General features: G+C 41.6%; 1 protein-coding gene and 1 long non-coding RNA gene across 3 annotated transcripts in view; one reads left to right on the top strand and one right to left on the bottom strand.

Annotated features, from left to right (window-relative positions):
* Positions 1 to 22,751, bottom strand: part of LOC135579875 (uncharacterized) — a 40,491-nt gene that overhangs the window by 15,819 nt on the left and 1,921 nt on the right. The gene's annotated exons all lie outside the window — the stretch shown is intronic.
* On the top strand, positions 598 to 17,738 carry MYL1 (myosin light chain 1). Of its 2 annotated transcripts, none has more exons than XM_005501696.3 (7): positions 598 to 925; positions 12,303 to 12,330; positions 14,573 to 14,716; positions 15,482 to 15,655; positions 16,514 to 16,591; positions 17,106 to 17,158; positions 17,417 to 17,738. In XM_005501696.3, exons 1-6 carry the CDS (start codon positions 803 to 805, stop codon positions 17,132 to 17,134), a joined length of 576 nt encoding a protein of 191 aa, XP_005501753.1. In that variant the 5' UTR covers positions 598 to 802; the 3' UTR covers positions 17,135 to 17,158; positions 17,417 to 17,738. The 2 variants fall into 2 exon arrangements, with proteins under 2 accessions (XP_005501753.1, XP_005501754.1); XM_005501697.3 differs by lacking the exons at positions 598 to 925; positions 12,303 to 12,330 and adding exons at positions 11,093 to 11,225; positions 12,023 to 12,047 and having other exon boundaries at positions 17,417 to 17,651.

Below are 22,751 nucleotides of genomic sequence, written 5' to 3'. Positions count from 1 at the left end.
ACACTCTGGGTCTGGGAGAGATGCCTTGGCTGAAGGTACTGCAGTGTTTTCCTTATTCGTCTGCTTTATTTTTAAACACCCAGAGCTTTTGCTTGATCAACACTTCCTTGCAAAAGGAGGAAGCAGAGGAGTGAGGGGTTGTGGGGGTAGAGGAAAATGAGGTTGGAAATTGATGATCTTCCCAGCCATGCAAGTCAAAATTCCTACTTGAAACTGAATCCTCCTGGAGTGCTGCACGGGCATGGGAGAAAAGGGGAGGGAAAGAAAGAAAGAAAGATTTATTACTTAAACAGAACTGAAATTCTGATGAGAAAAAGGACTGTCCAATCCATGCCCAAATGTCAATGACAGATCTGAACTGTGTTTGTCGTATTTCCCACTTCTTTGTACACATTAAAAAAAAAATACAGGGGAGGTGACTGGGGTTTTTAAAGAGGCGGGCGGGAAAGCCACTGAAGTCCCTTGATCTTACAAAGCCCTGAACTCCTATATTCCATTTATAGCTTGAGCTGGAATGACATCCCCCTTGATTAGCAAGCTGTCCAATCCAGCTGCATGTGTCAGGACTGTATGAGGCACTAAGTGAAATATATATATGCCCTTATAGAGTTTAGCACATTGGGTCCACCTCCAGGGCACAGACTGCAGCTCATTCTGACCACTGCTCCTCTCCAGGGAACCACTTAGTTTGTTTTGGTTTTGTTGTTTCTGGGTTTTTTGGGTGTGGGTTTTTTGTTTTTTTTTTTTTTTTTTTTAAGCTTTTTGAGGGGGCACCTTTACCTTCAACTTTAAGCAACACAAAATGGCACCAAAGAAGGACGTAAAGAAACCAGCAGCTGCAGCACCAGCGCCAGCACCAGCACCTGCACCAGCACCGGCACCAGCTAAACCCAAAGAGCCCGCAATCGACCTCAAGAGCATCAAGGTAAAAGGATGAACGTGTGCTGATCGCAGACCCAAAGGGGAAAGTTAGCAGAGTCCGGGCTGAGGCCTGCAGTGAAACGTTGTGTGTGCTTGGTTCCGGTTTGGGGACTGCGGTAAAATGAATAAGTAACCTCAGCCAATGGATTTGTTGACCTGCCTGAGCTTTTGATTGTTTGAGTAGCTGGAGGAGTGTAAGGCATGGTGTGTGATTTAACACAAGAGTGAAGCCTAGTGATTTAAAAAGTATTTTGGAAGGTGGCCCTCAGAATTTTTACCAAATCAGTATCAGCCTGATCTGTTTGGTAAAACTAAGTTTAAAAGAGAAAAAAAAACAAAAACAACACAACCACCAAAGAACGCCCTCAACCCCTAGAGTAGGTGCTTGAAGACAAGGAAAGGTCACTGAAACTTAAAGTGCAATGTTTTCCCATAGCGCTGTACTAAAACTACACCTTATTTTGCAGTTTCAAATTCTTTTTTGCAACCACCTCATGACCCTTTGGTTATATGTTTTGAGATCAGCATGGCTTATCTTCAAAAGCAAAACCAAAACAGAGTAAAAAGTCCTCAGGGATTTGGCAGTTTTATCTATTTTCTTTTCACTTGCCTTGTGCAGCAAACATTGATAGTCCCCACGAGCTAGAAAGCCACAGATAGAAGCATTTCAAGGGATTTTCCCTTACCTTTACATATTTGCTCAAAATCTGCAATTCACTGCAAATTGAAAACAACAAAGAGGAAGAGTCTTTTGGAGGCTTCCCCCTGACTGCGCTTCCATTCAATCTCATATCATCATTACACTTTTCGTGCCAACCAACCTCACGGATTGTTGCCTTGACCCTTCACCAAAAACAACTCCATGATGGAAATTCTTTACTTAGGAAAGAGGAGAGGGAGGTTAAGTAGTTAAAGAGATGAAGAAACAGACCAGTTTCTCTGGGTAGGACTATAAATAGTTATTCTCCACCTACTTGACAAGCTGATTGGTCCCAGGACCAATTGCCTAAATTCTACATAAGGAATCGTGCCTATTATGGAGAAAAGAAGGAGTACAAAGACTGCTAATAGAACCTACTCATTTTCATCTCATGATGAATTCTGTTTCAGGTATCTTAACACAGAGATCCAAGATCATTACCCAGTTCGTGAAATTTCTTGAAATTTACTTTAATTTTCAATATTGGTAGTCAGTATTTTTGTGAAGCAGTATGCAGCTTCTCATAAGACTGAAGCTGAACCCACTGGCAAAGTAAAACAAGAGCAAGAGAGGGGAAAAAAAGAAGACATTTTGAAATACTTTGAGTGATCATAGTAAAAGCTACACAAAAAGCCCACTGTTTTTAAGAATACTGTCTGAAAATTAGATTAGACCTCTCATTTCACTCACCTCCAGAAATGAAGGGGAACACAAACTAGATTTCCTACTAAATAGTTTAATATTATTTGATAGCTTTCTATGTCCAGTTTATTAGAAGAAAATTGAATTTTCAACTTCAGTGGTCCTAGCTAATCTATTTTTACATAAATAAACTTAATATTACATTACCAGCTAAAGACACCAGGCTGCAGTCTGAGTTCTCTGCAATTCACTCCTTTATCCAGACAGCTCTCTATAATGGCAGTAAATATATACTGTAGCACAGAAAGAACACTACATATTTTGTCATATTCAGACTGAAAAGATTATAGTCTCCCTAAATTCTCTTTCTTTTGAAAGATAACATCAGACATAATATTTCCCTCTTTGAAAGGAGGGGGTAAAACCTGGGCTAGTAAGACAAGACTATTCTCTTAGCACTAGTGGCAGCACATAAGCATTACTACTCCTGTTTGCAAAGAAATGAAGATATGAGCAGCATGATGGAAGTTACAGGACTACCCTGCAAATGGGGTGCGTGGCACAACTCCATGCCCTGCATGCTTACGACTAGCATACACCCTTCTACCAGTATGTCCTCCACTCTTCATCATGAGCTTAGCAGGCAAGGAACAGGGGTGGATGGAGCCCCTGCAATGTACTCAGCCACACAGGTGTGAGCCAAGGTGATGCAGAAACACAGGCTGCCTGTGAGGGTGACACACATCCCCTCTGTCCCTGACCTCCCCCTCTCACCTGAGGGTCAGGTCAAGAGCTGCTCAGGCAAACCATGGGACCTCCCATGCTGGGCTCTTTAAGAAGGCAACCTGCCTTGGAGTAGGGACTGGACAACCTCCCAAAGTCCCAACCAGCCACCCCAGGTTATCCTTTTTCACCCCTTGAGGGCTCAGACAGCAAAAGAAAGCAATGTCTTATCAGCAATTTGCCTGGGAGATGTGGCAGCCTCAGGAATCAAACTCTTTCAAGTCCCTTAATCAGCATAAACTAATCCTGAATCCTTCCATTCAGCCACAAAAGTCTCATCAGGGAAAAAGGCACAGCACCATTTCCAGCAAAACTTTGGAGCCAGGGAGTACTTAAAAACTAAGTTTTTGACCAGAACCCAGTAAACAATCCTGTCCTGGGACTCTTTGTGCTCGTTTACCAGGTGTGGAGTCAAAGCCCGCAGCACTTTGTTCAAAGGCATCGAGTGGGCTCCCCTCCATTCCTCAGGGGAATTAGCAGCCATGCCAGAGCGTGCTACTAACAAGAGGTGACTGGGAATTCCAGGCTGCAGCACCATGATGATTTGGGGAGCCACACAGCAGACACAGAAGGATTTTGTTAGCTTTTATAAAGGGACATCAAAGCCCCTTCTAACTGTTACAGCTGGAGTGGGTAAGGACAGAGCTGCCTAGTAAGGGTTTGCAATAGCCAAATAAGCCACATTTGGCAGAGCGCTTCATCTTAAATTGGCACCAGAGATCCTAGTATTCTCCAAAACAAACCAGGTGGCTTACAAGCATGGGTGGTGATTCTTTGATTCTGTGATTCTTTCTCGGCCCATCTTCAGGGAATCTGTTCTTTTCTGACCCTTTTGGTGTGCACAATTTGAAAGTTAAGCTTTTTTTTTTTTATAACTCCTTATGAGGTCTCAAACTGGGTTCTTGCAAATGCAGGGATCCCAAACTTGACTGTCACCATCAGAAGTTGTGACATGGCTTTCACCCTTTTCTGTTCCCCCAACACACTTAAATTTAACACAACGCAAATATTTGGTTATTTGCTAGTACTAATAGCAGCTGGCATAGGATTTTCTATTTTTGAGTACCATCTATTGACTATAAAACTGAGCAACAAGAACACCTGACTGCTAAAGACTCAAATCTAAACTCAGTCCTTTCTCAGCTCACCTTATGTTACAGTACAGCAACCACAGAAAGAGGCAGGGAGGAAGAATTTGGTTTTAAATGGAAATGCAAAGACCCTTTTCCCCTCTACTTGGGAAACAACACCAAACTCAATCTGTTTTGCAGATATTTCCAGTTTTCCTTATTACTTGCATGGTCTGGATTTGAACAATAGGTACAAAGGATAAAGATTAAAAAATAACTGAAAAGAGAACAGGATGATGGATGCATCAGAGTTACCATGAGGAACCAACCATGATTAAAAGCAAAATGACCATATGAGTCATTTTCTTAAGAGACTCCCAAGAATTCTGTAGTTAAAACTGTGACCAAGGACATGCAAAAAGATAGCTTATCTGTTTTGTCAGGTTCCTTCTCCCACACAAACCTGAGTGAGAAGAAACTGTGAGTTAACAAACGAATTTGTTAACAAACAACACCACTATGGGTCTATGTCTGCAAAAACTGACATTAATTATGAGGATGTCTCATGCTTGTTTTTGTCACTGAGGCAACAGGAAATGGATAAACTTCATATTACCCAAATCAGTTTAACTCAATCCCTACCACCAACGGGAAAAGTGTGTTTTTTTACTGGAAACCTAAGGGCCCTTTCTAGTACATGCAACCAGTTGGACTGAGCCCAGGCTCACAGCATCAGCTGCGATGTTTGGGGATCTGGGTGCTGGATATGATATGCAGAGTGCAGTACTTCATGGGCTCCTGTTCTGCAGTTGAGGACTCAAGCATGTAGCACCCTGATGCAGTGTCACACTAGACCATTTGCTGGGAGGACACACCTGAGAATCCTCTCTTGAGCAAAGACAGAGATTGGGTTCTTGTAAATATCTGTGGTGTACATGACATCCACTTGGTACACAAGGCTTCCCATGCTGGTGTTTTCAAGCCTGAAAACCCAGGACACCAATTATGCCACACTCGACGGCAGATAAGCTACTTACATCTTTAGGGGAAAAATAATTAAAAGCTATCACCTAGTAAAGACTTGCTTTGGTGTTGTGTAACTGTGTGATGCATGACAAAGCCTGCTGCATGGAAGCAAACCTGTGTGATCATTTGTTTTTAAATACAGAGCTCTTAAGACAGTAAAAAGTGTTTCTCCAAGTGTCCTTAATTCTTATTACATTCACTACTCAAGTAGGTCACCTCTGAACAGACATTGCATTGGATATAACCAGAGAGAGAGAAACTTACTAAAATGCACTGACAGAAAGCTTCTGGACCGGAGGGCAAGCAGGACTGCAAGTGTGAGCTGAAGCACTTGGAGAGCTATTACACTGCAGCCAAACTCCACATGAAGCTGTGGAGTGAGAACAGGAATGTTAACAGCAGCTTTGCTCATCGTGCTAAGAGCTTTCTTAGGAACTGGTAGGTTTTTCCCTGAAATTTTTGGCACAGAACTTCAGATTACTCCTGATCCAGCTCCAGCGATGACTCCAGAAAGAATCTATAGGATTGATATACCCATTGGACAAGTTCACTAGTCCCAAGTGTTCTTTATTGTAGGAAAGGGACAAGTGCAAATATGACTTAGTCTTAAGAGATATAAAGGTGCACATCTGACAGCATCCAGACCAGGCTCCTACTACTGCTTTGACCAGTGAGATATAGCACCATACGGGATCCACTCAGAGCAGGGCAGCTCCAGCCAAATCCCTTGCCCCTGTGAACACCACCACTGATGCCAGACCCACACTGGTGGCATTTGCTAAATCACTGTACAAGCAAGGCATGGCATAAAGGCATCTCAATGTATCCTGGACATCAGACTCTACTCTCATCAAGACATCTCTTTGGCACGTTGTTGAAAATCAGAAGGAAAAACAAACAGAAAAGCCACCACTTCATTTTCTTTACAAAGTTCTTAGAAGAACTTTGCCTCCTTTTCTTCCTAAAGTGCTGCTAAGGAACAAGTCCCTCAAAATTCGGGACTGTCCATATATATTAGCAGACACTTTTTCTTATGTCTGCTAGCCTAAAAAATTATTTTGAAAATAATGATAGTTTACAAAATCAATTCTTAGCAATTCAAAGTTTTGGCAGCGTTTTTTGGTTTTGTTTTTTTTTTTTTTTTTTTTCTTTTTAAAAAAAAAAAAAAAAAAAAAGTAGTACCTAGCCTTTGGAGGGTCTGGGGAGTGACAAACTTTGTTAGAAACAGTGGGGTTTAAAGCAAATTACACAGAGCAACATTTCAAGAACTCACAGAGTAATTTCAAGTGTTAACAGCATTGGTGCAGCAGAGCTTTTCTCCCATCAACCAATAAATTAAAACAACCCCACAATATTTCTAAAATACTGTTTGAAACCCCCTTAGAGCACAGAGATTGTAAAGCTAGTAACAAGATATTTGAGTATATCTTACATAGGGCAAGAAGAAGGTGACTAATTTAGCCAATGACAAGTAAAGAAAGAAGTTGTCTGTAAGGAGATACGAAACAACCAACCTGGAAATTTGCCCCCACCTCACTGAGGCTTGATTACATCTTATACCCGTGTTGCCAAAAAGCAATTTCAACTGGTTGGTTTACTGCATAGCGCTTAAATGTCAAGTAGCAATAGTTTAAATAATGTTAATGCTCTAACACTGCCGCTGGGAGGCACATTGAAACAACAAATCCTTCTGAGAGCAAGCTCCAGAGCCTCATGTTGCCTTGCACATCCTCTGGATTGCACACATTCAGGCCAAACTAAATGCAATTGGAAAAGGGACACTTGCACAGATGAGCACAACTGAATGCTCTTCCTCCCATGAAGCTAATGAAATCTGTTCAAAGTGGTATGATCAATAGCACAGCTAGAGCACATTTTGCTCCCAGACATTTCAAAAGGGCACATTAATCGGCAAGGCTCATCCAAACGTTTTTGCACAACTGTGAAGTTACAAGTTTTAAAAGTAAACAAACTGGAAAGTTACACAGAACACTTAGAAAAAATTCAAATTCACTTGCAATTAAGTCTATTCAACACAAAGATTTTGAACTATTTTTCCATGCTTCATGGTATCTCACACAATTTTCTCTCCTATATTAATAGTGGTCAATTTTATTCTTTTCTTCAACTGTATTTCCAGGCACCTCTGTTCTCAAAACAGAGCTCTGTTTCTCGAGAGCTCACCTGTTCCTAATATTTCTTTGCCTCATAAAAGACACGAGGCTAAATCCATCAGGCTGTTGATTCTTACTTAAATGAGAATTAGCTTCTAAAATCCATGGGATTGATCACACAAGCTATCAAACCAGGGTGAGGGACAGGAGAATGACAGCCTGCTTTTCAGAGGGCATGAGAGCTGTGTAATCCTGCACTCAGTGATGTCTACTAGAAAATATGTGCAGCTGTATTAATCAAGAAGCAGGCATTAATGGCTAGAAGATATCATATGAACTGCTGTAGGCACAATCCTAGTTTGCCTCCACCCAAAAAAACCCCCAAACCAACAACAAACCAAAAAGTCTAGTCTTGAATAAAAGGCTAAATATACGAGTATCCTATGGGACTCTCCAATTTTCTCCTCACTGATTGTTCAAGACATCCAATATTTTCTCAGTCTCTTCTACAGTGACAGTACCTTGAAATATCTGATGACTCTCTAATAAAATCTCAAGATTATTCCCTTCTTTGTAATTCACCCAAAGGGTAACAAGCAGATGGAGTGGCTGAATGCTTTAACTCCCAGCAGGATCTTTGGACAGGGTCAAAAGCCCTGGGAAGACATTTATACATCTGCAGTGAGCACAAAGCGACTGTCACTCCAGTACAGCCGTACTCAGTCCCAGTACCCACCAACTTGAATATGTGAGCACAGCACCACGCTGCAAAGGTCAGTGCCCTAAGGCCCATGAACCAGTTATTTGCTGGGAAATTAGAAGCTTGGGTAATAATTTGAAAATAAAGATTTGTGTGGACTGGGTCTTCTGCTTAGCTGGCAATAGAATTGCATACAACCCTACCCACCCCACCCTATGCAAGTGGGACCTGGTCAGAATGCCTCTATCTAGCAACAAGATGACTAGATGGTGGTCACAAACTATACAAGGAAAAGCCTTGATCTTAAAAGCAAACAAAAACTTAATCACCTTTTTCTTTGGCACAGATAACCTGGATAACAACTTTGTCTATAAATAAGGGCTAAGCCAAGTTAAAGAAATTCAGGTCCTTCTGGTCTTTCCATGTATTGCAATTCCTTCGATCTTTCACTGTTTCTGCAGAGTGGACCTTATTTTTTCTAAACCAAACTCCCTGAAATTTCAACACCTTACCTAAAGCCCTGAGACTCATCATGTCCTATGGCAAGGCAAAGAAAACACCACCAGGATCAGAACAAAGATCGGATCACTGCAAAAATTCTTCTACCTTCTGAAATTTATGAAAGTATCTTATAGAAACAGAAAACTTACCATTAGATTATTTTAAGGAGTTTTTGCAATATTTTCTATACTGAGGCCATTTGTAGGTGCCCTTACTCAAAGTAAGTAACATTTTAAGTCCCCAGACTATTAACTTAAAGCAGGGTGATTCTCAATTCAAGTGAACATAATATGCCTATGCTAGAATATTTCTCTCCAGCAAAACTCTGTCTAGTGAGCTTTTATTCAAGAATCGGTAATAAAATGAAGGGCTGATGTGGTACACTAGTATTTCCTCCGCTAAACTGTCAGCCAAAGTCTCACATGGTCAAAAGATCAATCAGCTTGCGTGTAGACCCCTCTCAATTTATACATATTTGATAGCCTATTCAAGCCAGATGGCTAATCCAAGTATCAGTTTTCTATGCGTAAAACAAAAGCATCCCAATTGTTTTCTGCTTGGCATCTAAAGTCTTTCGGGATGAGTTTTGTTGTAGCCAACCATAAAGCTTATCTGGAAGGAAAAACATGTTCAAGAAAATGAATCTAAGTTTTCCTTTATTTTTTTTAAATTTTTAAATTTTTTTTAATCCTGTTTTCAGGGGAACATTTCTCAGTTGCCAGCACTGGAGTGCAAAAGGTTGAGGGCAGAAGGAAAATTCCACAAAAGGCAACACACTGCATTGACCCAGACAACATTTCAGCTCTGCCAAAGTCTTTAGAAAGCTCCTCTATTAATGCATTGGGACTGATGGCCAAGACCTATATTAGCTTTCCCACTGCCTGAGCTCCAGCCCCAGCCAGTATTCATCAGGAAATCTGCACTATCCTAAACCTATATTAGCTAATTCAGACAAAAGCATCAACCCCCTTTTCTATACAACCACACCTGATCATGGGTACACTTTGTCCTGGATACATCCCTGTTCCCACAGGCTAATAGATTACAAATACTATAGAAAAAAAAAAAAAGAGTGAAGGATTGGCAGTGGAGCATTTTTCATACTTAGTGTATTTTCCAGATATTCCCCCCAAAATATGAATAATCTGTTTGGACAGAATATTTTCCAGCTAAAATGGCAAGCTTAAAAAATTATTTGCAGTTGAGTCATTAGTTTTTAAAACAGAAGGTAGGAGGTTAATGTCTCAAATTCAACCAAGTATTTTGATTCTTCAGAAAACACCACACACCCACCAAAACACACCCCAGTAAAGTTAAGTCTGCTTGGTTTTGATTCTTTTTTTCAGAGCCCTCAACATACTAAAAAGAGACATTCACAAAGGTTATGCTTATCTTCAGGGTAATTAAATGAACTACAGGAGAAAGTTTCCTTCACTAATCACACTTTGTCGTTAGAAAACAAGGAGCAGTGAATGTTCGACATCAACAGAAATTAGAACAGTGATCTGAGTTTGCCACAGGGAATTTGTTGTCACACCACCATTACCACTCTGGCTCCACAAAAGTCTCAACCCAGTTGAGGTAACAGGGAAAGGAAAAAGACTGGAGCAACTTTTATCATTCTTTTACAATGTTTCACAGCATCGACTCAGAGATTTGACCTGGGCTTGGAGGGATCTACATTGTGGGACTAGATCTTTGCTACTGAAAAAGCTGCAGGCTCTACCTCCTGCAACACACCTAGAAATTCCCCACCTGTAGTCCCACCATGTCAGTTCCACTCTGTCTCCCAAAAAGCAAGTACCCCTTTCCCCACAGTGAGCTGTCATCCTTCCAGTTGCCAAAGACTTTGTGGGTCTTAGCTTCAATCACAGCTTCTCCCTTGCCTCCATACCACAAAAGCCTCAGCAACACCTCTCCTCAGCACACCAGTGAGCTCTGAAGCTGGCATGCTGATGCCCTGCCTTACTCCAGCCCTAGAGAAAAGTGTGTACCCTGCCCCACAGGGTACATCTCCACATCAGCTGCTAACCTAGCAAAGCAGTTGGATCCAAAATGCATAGTTAGTCTCCCCCTTAAAAATGTTCAAAATTTGGAAAATGTGAGCAGTGCAAAGAACTTTGCAGTCAGACACCACCTTAGTCAAGAGGTTAATCTTCTGCCCAATGCCAACAACTGGATCACATCGCACAGACAAGCAGCAGCACCACCCATCCAGCCTTGAGTCTGTATCATCCATATAAGGGGCTGAGCAAAGCCCAAAGGTACAAGGATCATCCAACTGCATCTAGCACACAACCTGGAAGCCACACCTAAAACCAGCCAGATGGCAAACAGGTGGCACCTCTCACCCACCATGCTCCTTTTTTGCTGACTTTATGGCTTATTGGAGAAACAGAATCCTTCCCTATAAGGAAGCCTTGGGAGGTCTGGACAAGGGATATCCCTGCTTGATGGTACAGACCCAGAAAGTGCTGACATGAATCAAAGTTACTGCTTGCCACTCCTTGCCCCTCTCCAGCCTCCTAAATATAGCCACCATAAGATGTCCATCAAGACACGGAACCTCCTGTCACTTTGCCCTAAGAAAGCTAAAGAACTCGCCAAGGGGAGGGACCGCTTCCTTCTGACACCTAATCCAGGCAATGTCGTCAGCACCACCAGATAAATAAGAGGAAGAAAGGCCAGGAAAGCAGGACCACTCTCAAGACCTCTCAGCTAGTCTCTCCTGCCCGTCTGCTGCTCTTCTTTTCCAACTCTCAACCATGGTGGGTCCATTGGAAAGCTAATGGTTAGAAGTGAGCCAGTGTATTTTACACGAGTAAACTGGGATTCTCGTTCAAGTTAGTTCTGTGGGGAGGGGACGGGGTGCAACAGTCCAGAAGACAGTTTAGGTTTGCTTGGCTTTCCTCCTTAAACCTAAAGGACTGCACGAGGTTTTCCAGTTAGCCTCAAGTTTTGCGCCAGGCAATGGTAGATGTGCGGTTCCTGTAGCTCCAGACAGAAAGACTACAATCTGCTAGTACTGTCTGCTAAGCATTTTTTTTTTTAATTGGATGCAACCTAGTAAAGTAGCAAAGGAAAATAATAATATTGGTATATAAGAAAATATCATAGTTTAGTATTTTGTGAAACAACGTACTCAAAACCTAACTTGAAACACGAACTTTATGGGATTGGTTTCATTTTTATCTTAATGTAGAAAAGCTACTTGTTAAACAATATTACTTCAAATGGTCTTAATAAAACAGGTCTATACTAAAACAGTAAATGACCTAATGGTATAATTAACAACTTCTTTCTTAATTAAGAGACTTGAAATCTTTGTTGCTTCTAGCCACAACCTTGGCTTTTCCTGGGATGTAGATTTTAACAGAATCTTTAAAAACAGAGCTGGTGACACATTTTTACATGGGAAGTTGCTAGTTTAGGTTGCTATGGCCTAATTACGTTAGGCAGGACAGATGTGAGAACACTCAGCTACTTTGTGCTATTTGCTTTCTCTCAGTGCATTTTCAGCCGTACTAGTTCTCTTTTCTCTCTCTCTTTTTCTTCTCAACTGCAGTCCTTCACTCCAGACCAAATTAATGGTAAGTGAAATAAAAGTTAAAAGTCTAACAGGGGGCAGGAGTGGGACCATAATGGCTACCAAATGCTAAATAGTCACTAGCCTTAACCGCTCTTTTGCTGTCTGCATTACTGCTACACTACACGTCTGACAGGCCACATTTTTGCTGTTTTGGAAGATGACTCATGGATTGAGCTGGATGCTTTAGAAAACAAACAGGTTCTCCCCTAGCCCCCCCTTCCTAAGCTATTTTTTGTGATTGATTTCCTTCCAACAGATCGAGTTCTCCCAGGAGCAACAGGATGGTAAGTTACAAGAGAGCTGATGTGTTTTATATGTATGTGGGTTCAGAGAGGAGCTACAGGCTCAGAAGTTTAGCCTTTAGAAAAAAGACCAGCTAGGACTTCAGATGGTATGAATCACCACACTCTTGAATTTAGAGGAGCAGTGCTGACTTACACTGAACAAGAATATGACTGTAGATTTACATGTAATTCATCTGGGTGCTTATGTGCTGTCCAAGCTGAGAAGTTTATGCCATGATATGAAGAGGAAATATGCTGGTGTTAGCAGCTCTACCTATTGAACATTTCAGTTGTGCTCCTGTACTGGCCATTCACAAGGATGCTGAAAACAAGTCTTGCATTCAAAAGTCATGGGGGAAATAGGCAGATGAAAGACAACAGAAGGAGGGAGTGAGATGAAAGTTTGACTTAGCTGCAATGACATTGCCATTTTAAATGAACAGAAGATGCAAGAGGCTTACAGGTCACTTTTGCCAGGAGATGTTGTGGATGGAGAGGAAGAAAGGATGTTTTACTGTAAATACATTAATGAAGTATGGAAATAGTTAGCAAATAAGTGACTTGTATAAACTGTTGCATATGAACACAATAGTCCGAATATGCTGCAATTCTTGAACATCTTGCATTATCCTCTGCTTCACAAGACACCAGCAAGTTCCAATATTATTTTTTTTTTTTTTAATCTGATAGGGATATCCAATTAAAACTTCTGACATGAACAAAAATCCCTATAGAAGCTCTGGCTGGAATGTTTTAAATATCCTAATAGGTGCATTTGGGTTATATTAAATAATGTAGGTTTTAAAAAAAAAAAATCCAGTTGTAACTATAGTAGACTTCTCACAGTGAACAATGTACTTAGAATGGAAGACTCAAGGACTTACTAGAAATACTCTGGGTTACACCGTCAAAGCAATAGGGAAAGGTATAGTGCAGTAAATGAAACTGAAAACATTTCTCTTTCTGCAATCCAAACACTCCCAGTCAGAGAAAATAATTTGGATTCTTCCTCACTTTAACATTTTTACAAATGGGCTGCAAGGATTTATGGAAAAAATGCCATCAATTCAAAGCTGCTGGCATGCATAATAAAGCAAAATATTTCTTTTATCCTCCCTACATATTTCAGATCATCCAGCTGCTATAATGCTGCTATTACTAAACCAAGCAGCAAAGCAAATAAAAGCTACTTGAGAGAGGGAGAATTTTCCAGGAACAGAGACATCCCACCCTCAGTAACTATTTCCACCCAAACAGGCTGATGCACCAGCAGCTGGGTAGCACCCTCCTCAGAGGGATTTTAGTTCTGCTGGAATAAGCACATCTATAAACTAGGAGTAGCTATATATTTTTTAAAAGGCAAAAACCCACAACAAAGATATGTTGCAGTCAAATACATGCCTGAGAGACAAAAAGTAAAATGTGGCCTTTTCTTCGAGCTGGGGAGCAGTGTTCAGAACTCAGTGAACATAAAACTTAATGGGATTTACAAAAGGGAGAACTCTCCTGATGACTTTGCTAATAGCAAACTGGCATTGTTTCATACCTCACTCTGGCTAAGTGTCATTAATGTACCAGATGAAAGATCAGATTATATGGTATAAATCAGTACAGCTCCATCAACCTCAGCTGCTAGAACAGAAGCAGATGTCAAGTTGGTATATTGTAAGGGGAAGCTCTACACAGGTCTAGGCAGCCCTGATTTCATACCCAGCAATAAAAGCTGTAAGTGGAGAGGGTTAGCAGTAAAGGGTTATAGGTCTCTCACATCAGATAGTGGGAGGATTAGTTTCAGATGTATTAGATTACAGCCTAGCAGGCTGATATCCTGTATCAGCAGTTTTACTGGGTGCCAGCAATTCCTTCACCAAGGCAGTATATGGATAGCTAAAGAAAGAACCTAAACACCTCTGCATCTCACATCCCCAGCACAAGATGAAAACATTATTTGAAATGTGGTTTATTAGTCCTAAATCTGCCCCAAGGCACAAAGACCATTCCACCTACACATGGAGTGAAACACAAAGCCTGCCTGTCTGCTGAAAGCACATCATGGCCAAGGGAAAGCCATCTCACCTGGTTTACTTGGAACCAACACGCAGCATCATCAGACACTGCGGTGCAGAAAAGATCAACAGCACAGACCAAGATGCTCTTGACATATGAGGCTCATGTCTTTGTCAATACAGCTTATTGATAGGGAGCTGCCTGGCTCCATTTAACTGTTGCTCTTCCCTTGCAGACTTCAAGGAGGCCTTCCTACTCTTTGACAGGACTGGTGATGCCAAGATCACCCTGAGCCAGGTTGGCGATATCATTCGGGCGCTGGGGCAGAACCCTACAAATGCCGAGGTCAACAAGATCCTGGGCAACCCCAGCAAAGAGGGTAAGTACCCTCCGGTCTCTCAGGGGTCTTTCTTCAGGCTGGGGAACTGTAGTAAGGCAACGTCAACAGTCTGAGTAGCTTTTGCTCTGATAGGGGAGTAAGAGCCAGGACACATGGAATTTCTCCAGTTCCTTTTGAAGAGGATGACAATGGGGAATGCAGTGCTCAGAAAGAGGGAAATGTTCTCCTTGGGCTATGTAGCATCCTCTGTAGGGATCATTTTGGTGTTAACTTGGTATAGGTGTAATATATGCACATGGTTGCTCATAGTCCCTCTGCGTGTGCTCCAGCCCTTGCTGAGGAGCTGGAAGTCTTTTTCTAACAGCTGATCCTCAGCTTTTCAGGTCCTTCCAGCACAGAATCTTCTGCATAAGCCAAGATGTGCCCTGGGACTAGAAACCTACCTGTATATTTCTGCTGACCAGGGTGGTCTGCTCAAAGCTCCTACAAACCTGGGCATGCTGAGGCCATTTGTTATAGCAGCTATTTTCTATTTCCTTTTCTCCTCTCTTGTACATAAAAAAAAAAAGTAAATACTGTAGTCACCTCCTTCTAGCAAGGATCTGGTTGCAGGTGATCCCCAATTTCAGTCATTCAGAACTATATGAAGGTGTCCAAACACTCAGGACTGGTAAGGGCAGCTCTGAGGAACAATTCGGAAGACCTGAATGAAGCAAATAAAGTGGGCATGTCTGCCACATTTGAGGGCAAATATCCCAAAAGAACAGACAGTCTAGCATGTAGCAACTGGTACTTTCTTTCCAGAGATGAATGCCAAGAAGATTACTTTTGAAGAGTTCCTGCCCATGTTGCAAGCAGCTGCTAACAACAAGGAACAGGGTACCTATGAAGACTTTGTTGAAGGTCTGCGCGTCTTTGACAAGGAAGGAAACGGCACAGTCATGGGAGCTGAACTCCGTCACGTACTGGCTACTCTGGGTAAGGGATTATCATCTCTGTGAGCACTTTAAATATTGCTGCTGTGTGGAGACATGGGAGAGGGAGGAGAGATTTTTCTCATAATTTGGAAAGGTAGGAAGTTACAAAGCCAGACAAGACTTTGGGTTTCCCAACTGGGAATCCATGAGGAAATTGAACACAAAACACAGTAGAAAGCCCAAATGAAAAGGTTTGGTTTATTACTTCTAAATCTGGATGAGGTATTAAGAGTGACTTGTTTGAGGAACAGAGAGAATCACAGAATATCTCCAAGTTGGAAGGGAGCCATAAGGATCAAGTCCACCTCCCTGTTTCTCACAACCTAAAACTGAACCATATGACTAAGAACATTGTTGAGACGCTCCTTGAACTCTGACAGGGCTGGTACTGTGACCACTTCCCTGGGGATCCTGTTCCAGCAACCAATGACCCTCTCAGTGAAGAACCTTTTCCTAATATCCAGTCTCATCTTCCCCTGACACGGCCACATACCATTTTCTGGTGTCTTATCACTGGTCACCAGAAAGAGAACCAGCATCTCCCCATCTGCTGCCCTTCTTGAGGAAACTATAAAGAAGTTGTATAGAATAGGCTGTACAACTCAGTGATGTAAAGCACAGGGACAAAGATAGACAATTTGGTGCATGACTTCTTCACTCTGTAGGAATAACTAGAATCCCTGTGTCTATATGCACATGGAAAACATCCAAAGAATGTTAAAAGTAATGAAGCTCAGTTCAGTTATAGGTCTTTTTGTTACTAACTCAGAAAATAAGGAAAACCTTTGGAAGAGCTTGTAGGGTTCAGCCTCAGTTGCATGTCTGTGGAAGAACTAACTGAGCTCTCTCCACTGTCCAGGCGAGAAGATGACAGAAGAAGAAGTAGAGGAACTCATGAAAGGTCAGGAAGACTCCAATGGCTGCATCAACTATGAGGGTAGGTGCAAGGGTTCAACCTACATTTCTCTCTCTCACAGAGTTTCATTGCAGTTGGATTTTAGCTTCTTGTGCAAATCAGTCAGACAAAGCTACAGCTGAGTTAGGTTGAAAGGCTTACGCATGAAAACAACAATTGCAGAATGCTTAGCCTGCATTCACACTACCCAAAAGTCTAGATTCGGCCACAGCAGAGAAGGCTACTTCAGTCAACACCAGACCTCTAGACTCTGACTTTCTGTAAGAGCAGCTGCAGTGACTGGAACCCATCCTATAGCTAATGCTTAAACAAAGTGCTCTATTAGTCATATATTTAGTCTTATCACACTTAAGCAGAAAGAGAATTTGATTTGTACAATATTAATCACTAGAACTTTCTATCACAATGTTGGGTCAAATCTGATCGGAAACGTGTCTTTTTGATGCCATCAGCTCATAAACAGCTGTTATTTTTATAAGCATATCCTAAAGTAACATTTGCAGCTCCTAACTAGCATATCTGTATTTTTCCACAGCATTTGTAAAGCACATCTTGTCTGTCTAAATGGACTTCCCCAAACACCAAATGGTACGTTCTTCTCATTTACACTTAACCTGTCTGTTTGGTATGCTTAAAGTCTTCTACATACCCATGGCCAGACATAGGTTACAAAACTGATGTGACACCATCTCCACAATGATACAAATAAAAAAATTAGACTCTTGTCCAAGAGCTGCATGAAGCAGCAAACACCTCAAAACAGAATTCAAGGGCTCAGTTTGTCATTTTGCAAGTGTTTCTTCAGCAAACTTAGATTTCAAGTCCAACTCTCCCATTCCTTCCCAGAATGAGTCAAATTCAGAAAGACCAGATGGCACTCAAGATTTGCCTGAAATTCTTGCTCAGCCTGCCACCATCAACATGGAAACTGCATAGAACTGGATGACACACCTCCAACCCCACCACTTTTTACCAGTGCATCCACAGGTATCACCTCTGGGTCACTACACTTTCATTTGAAAAAAACTGAACTTTCACCAAGGCAAGCTAGATGGAATAAACTGCTGCCATCCAGAATCCATCCATTGCAAGCACCTCTTCCATGTTGTTTGTGCTGAAACAATGTAATCTCTTTGAAAAATAAGACATCAATAAATCCCTGTGGTCACTTTGTGGCTATGAATTCTTTTTTCCCCTAAAGCTGTTCAAACCCACTCAAAGCAGCACTTGGCACTTAATTTATTTTCTCTGTATATTTCACAAAATAAAGTTTTATGGAAAAAAAAAAATAGACATCACCAGGAGATCACTCTACTTAATCTGAATGACAAATGTTTTCTCTGGGGACTGGGAGAATGAGTAATTAGGGAACTATCACCTACATTGTCCCTCAGATGTTTTTAGCAGGAGACCTGGCACCTGGTATCGGAACAGTTCCCAGAGTGGCACCTGCCCTGGCTCACCAGGTAAGATCCAGACCCAAGCAGGGTGGCCACGCTGCAGGAGACCACCCAGAGCCACTCTTCCCAGCAAAATATCCTCCATCATGCTGCAACGTGGAAGGGATCCCAGCTACCATCTGTATTATAAATATGGACAACTAGAAAAAGCAATCAGAAACAGTCACCCTGAAAGACTCGATCTGGGAACTGGCCCTGGGACTATCATTCCCTGGGCCATGGCAAGAGGAGTGGCAGCGGGAAGTATTGTTACCTGAACATCTCTGCCCTTAAATTTAGCTCCTCTATCTTTTCCTTAAGTGTTCATGAAACTGCCTTAATCCCCATCTGAGTGTCAGCTTGTTCTATTAAAATCTGACTTTGCCTTATTAAGTTACTATGCAAGAAATGACCATAATTTAAGTGCCAACAGGTGCAGCAAGGCGCAGCAGTGGCGGCTGGCACGAGAATAAACCACAGACATTTAAACAGCAGCTGTCTCTTTTCTGAGGCTTCCCCCAAAAAAATCTCCCATTTAAACTCTCGCCATGCTGGTATACAGGGCCAAAAGAATCTCTGAACTACACCCTGCCTGGAGATTTATGCCAGCAGGTATTTTACAGGGGGTTGCGGTTGCTACATGCAGTGGAAAAATCCCTTGTTAGAAAGAAGGAAGAGAAAAAAAAATAATAATAATGAAGATGTTATTTAACCTCATCCAACAAAAAATCATGAGATATGTTAAAACAAGTTATTTATAGGGACTCAGTCTGGAGGGCGTTTCTCACCTAGACACCCTACTGTTCTTCAACATACTGCCTATACACATGATCCATGCTATTCCCTTTTCCAAGAAACTGTGGATCTCAGTTGCTGGGAAAGCAAACAAACAAACAACAAAACAATGTTTCACCACATATGCTGCCAATCTACTTTTTACGCTGCCCTGTCACACCCCATTGACACGTAGTCACAGAACCAGCCTAGTTCAAGGCTGCACGCAGCCCTAAAGCAAAGTCTGGATTTTCAATCGTATTTTCTTTTCTGAAATTACAAGTTTTACTAATTTCTAAAACATTTGGGGCCCAAGCCCGGATGAGTAACAAAATGGCATGCCTTCTCATCAGTGAAGTAGAAGACAGATTTTTAGGTCACTCATTTTTAGAAATTATTTTTTTTTTTTAAACAAAAAGCCAGATAATGAGATGTCACCAGCCTGATGGTATTTCTCTGAACTCTAATTGCAAGGAATCAAGGTAACACTACCCACACTATTCTCACTCCTCAAAAATTAAAGCAGAAGTATTTTTTAAAGACAAAACAGATTAAAACAGAGAGAATACTCCTCTCCCATTAAACTGAAACTGAGTCTTCAAGTGTTTCATAGAGCTACACATGAATTTTTAAGCTATGCAGGTTTTTGTAATTTTAAAAAATCCCCATCCCAAATGTAGACGGAGACAAATATAAGAACATGAACATTTTTTAGATCTTGAGTAATTCAGTCATTTATAAAGAATGGCAAACTTGTTGTCTACTAGCCTCTTTCAGCTAGCGACAGCTTCAACATAAACCTTTTTTTTTTTTGTTACTTATTTTGAAAACAGAAACAAGATGTTTTGGAAATTTAATTACTTTAAGAAAAAAAAAAAAAAGAAAAAACAAAAACACAAACAACACACAAAATCCTTTCCTACAGTCAGCTTTATTTTCATCAATAAATCCCATCCAAAAGACACCCAACCCAAAAGCACAGTCTGGAAATGCCTGAACAGCTCCGGTACATCATCTGTAGTAGAGCAGGGAAAGCTATTTTGCCTCAAAACCATTTAAAGGTTGAATTTGTTTCAGTCTACTGCCTCCATAGTGGTAACACAAGCATCACTCAGAGCTCTAATCCTAGGAACACTCCTCAAAGACAGCTGCTTCCTCTTATATTTTCTGTTCACCTAAGAAAATAAATACTCCACATAAGAAGCATCACTGTACTGACGTATGACACGCAACACACCATAACTGGGCTCCTCCTTTACTTGTAGAGAGAGACTGAAGACCTCAGCAGGTGGGGAAAGCCACCCTGCATTTGCTCAGGTTCTGAATGGAAAAAGTAATTCTCAGTCCCTGTCATCCGACACCTCTTGCCATCATAACATTTGCTTTGTATTTTAAATAGAACATTGTTAATGAACATACTTTCCATTACTGAACACAACTGACAGTTTAACTCCAGAGCAGGGCTAAATCCCCAGAGAAAGTTCAAGCTGCAAGCACCAGGTCCTCAGTATGCAGCACTAGACACAGCAACCAGCACTGTGAAGCAGGCAACATACAAAACCAAGGCAGAAAGATCAGATCAATTGAAGAGAGGTGGTCACTGAGCACAAGAACATAATTCCGCTCTTGACACAGGCTGTATTCATTAACAGCAGGCTACCACCACATATATAAGCAAAGACATTTCCATAGCTGTTTCTGCCAAGCCAGGGACAACTGAGAAGCCCCTCTAAGAAGGGGACTTGTCTGCACTAAGCAGGATGGATTTCAGACAACAGGGAGCTGCAGGAAGAGCAGTGCCCCTCCATCTAGCATCACTCGAGGGTTTGGATCTTCAGCTAGGAAAAGACAGAGGCTTCACTTTGGAGATATCCCAGATCCAAGTGGGCTTGCACAGCCATCCACAATATCAACACCTGCCAAAGAGACAGTGAGGCAGAGACTGCTGTCCCCATTGCCCCATTCACATTACAGGTGCTTTCCTCGTGCATGCAGAAGTGTATAAACATGGACACTGGGTTTTTAAAAGGAACAACTGTTTCTGCACTCCATCAATGTTCTCCCTAGTCTTGGACTAGATTTTAACTGACTTAAGAAGAATGGTCTCCAGCCAGTGGGTGGTGCAGTTCTGTGCAGAAATAGAGACCAGAGGGACAGACAGAGGCATTTCTGCAGGGCAACAAAGCACAGCAGTTAGGTGTGCCTGATGTGTCAGAAGTTATTTACTGGTCTTACAGCACCCAAGCACTGTACACATTGTGCTACAACCACTGCCCCAAGATCATTGACATGTCTTCTCACAACCCGCTGTGTAGCTTGCTTTTCTCACTTCCAGGAGCTGCTAGATGCTGGTCATTTCCCACCTCATCTACAGAATAAGAAACCAAGGAAGCACCACAACAGTCATGTCACTCTTCCCTAGAGTAAGAAGGAAAAGAAAGTGCACTAATTCACCTCAACACTGCAGAAGTCAGTAGATATATACTCACTGCCACCTCACAGCATCAGCCCAAGGCTCTGAAGATTTGTCATCTATTTGGAGACTTCTCTTGACACATTCACACAACAGCAATAAATGTGATTATTCTGTATTACTGAGGCATGTGACATCACTCTATAACAACATCTGGGTCCTCCACACAGATCTGCTAGCCCTAACCCTCATGCTATGATGGCAAACACAAGAAAAAGTTTGCAAAGATGTCCTCTTTCTGGCAGGCAAACTCAACATCACTAACCCCTCTCAGTCCCCATATGTTGCAGCTTTAAATCTACATCCTTCCTGTTCCAGGGAGGCTGACTTTCACAGGGATACAAGGAAGTACTCAGATGTGTAATGATGAAAAGATGCTTCCTTAGTAACCTACAATTTCTCATTTATTTTATAATGAAAAATGCAATACTTTGTCACTTATTCAGGCACTTAAATTCCAATCAAAATCAAATCTGATATGTTGCTGAAAATAAAGTTTCACTCTCACATCCAGATGTCTACATAAATTGGCACAGTACATATCAGACCACAGTTTATTAGAGCATTAAACTGAGCTTTCTATTACCAAAATCCATGGTTTGGGAGGATGGTATAGATTAGGTCATAAACATTTCATTTCTCCACCAATGTAGCAATGATGGGTAGTAGAACTCCTAAATCAAACTTTCTTGTAAAAGCAAGACTATTGCCAATCTCTGGAAAGGCCTTGTGCTAAGAAATGAATGAGGGCAATTGATAAAAGCAATAAAAACACACCTGCATATTTCCTCAGTAGCATGAAAGGTATTTCAAGAGGTATTGTTCACACTTGTTAGAAGAAACTGCAATTTCATTATTATTTGCAATTAAACTTTTAAACAGAAATTAATTTTTACTGTGTCTCCATAGCTTACAGACATTGCTTATTTCTTTAAGGACATACAGTCTTCTGCTGGATTAAAAGCATTTTGGCACCGAGAAATGTCACAGGGTGAATTGCAGCCAGTGGCATGACTCCAGGGGAATTCAGCTCCTGCCCAGCCTCACAAACATCCACCGAAGCTCACTTGGCTTCTTCATGGTCTCACAAGTGAGACTGTGCAATGAGGAGCACATTATGAGAGGGACCAGGACAGGTGGACAGCACAGTCTTGAGAAAGCCAATGACAAAAGTAGCACCTCACAGTAGCTCCTCAGTTATATTCTCTAGGGCCCTCTGGAACATTTCTGCTTGGTGCACTGTTCTCTGTACTGACCTTTTCCTTTCTCACCTTCCTGTTTTATGCCCAGGAGCACATTGGTTCGAACAATTTTAAACCCTTTTTGAGCATACCTAGCAAGACGTTTCTGTATAGTACAGGTCACATCCACTTTCTGTGAAGGCAGATTCTTAAGAGAATCAGAAGTGAGGCAGAGTGCATAACGCTGCTTCTACCTCACCAAGTCTGGCCACACTTGAGGTTATTTTTCCATGGCTCTGCTACAAGGACCAAGA

This window comes from Columba livia, chromosome 7 (assembly GCF_036013475.1).
Source record: "Columba livia isolate bColLiv1 breed racing homer chromosome 7, bColLiv1.pat.W.v2, whole genome shotgun sequence".
Classification (NCBI taxonomy): Eukaryota; Metazoa; Chordata; class Aves; order Columbiformes; family Columbidae; genus Columba; species Columba livia.
Note: the sequence above shows the minus strand (reverse complement) of the source record. Positions and strands in the feature narration are given on the sequence as shown.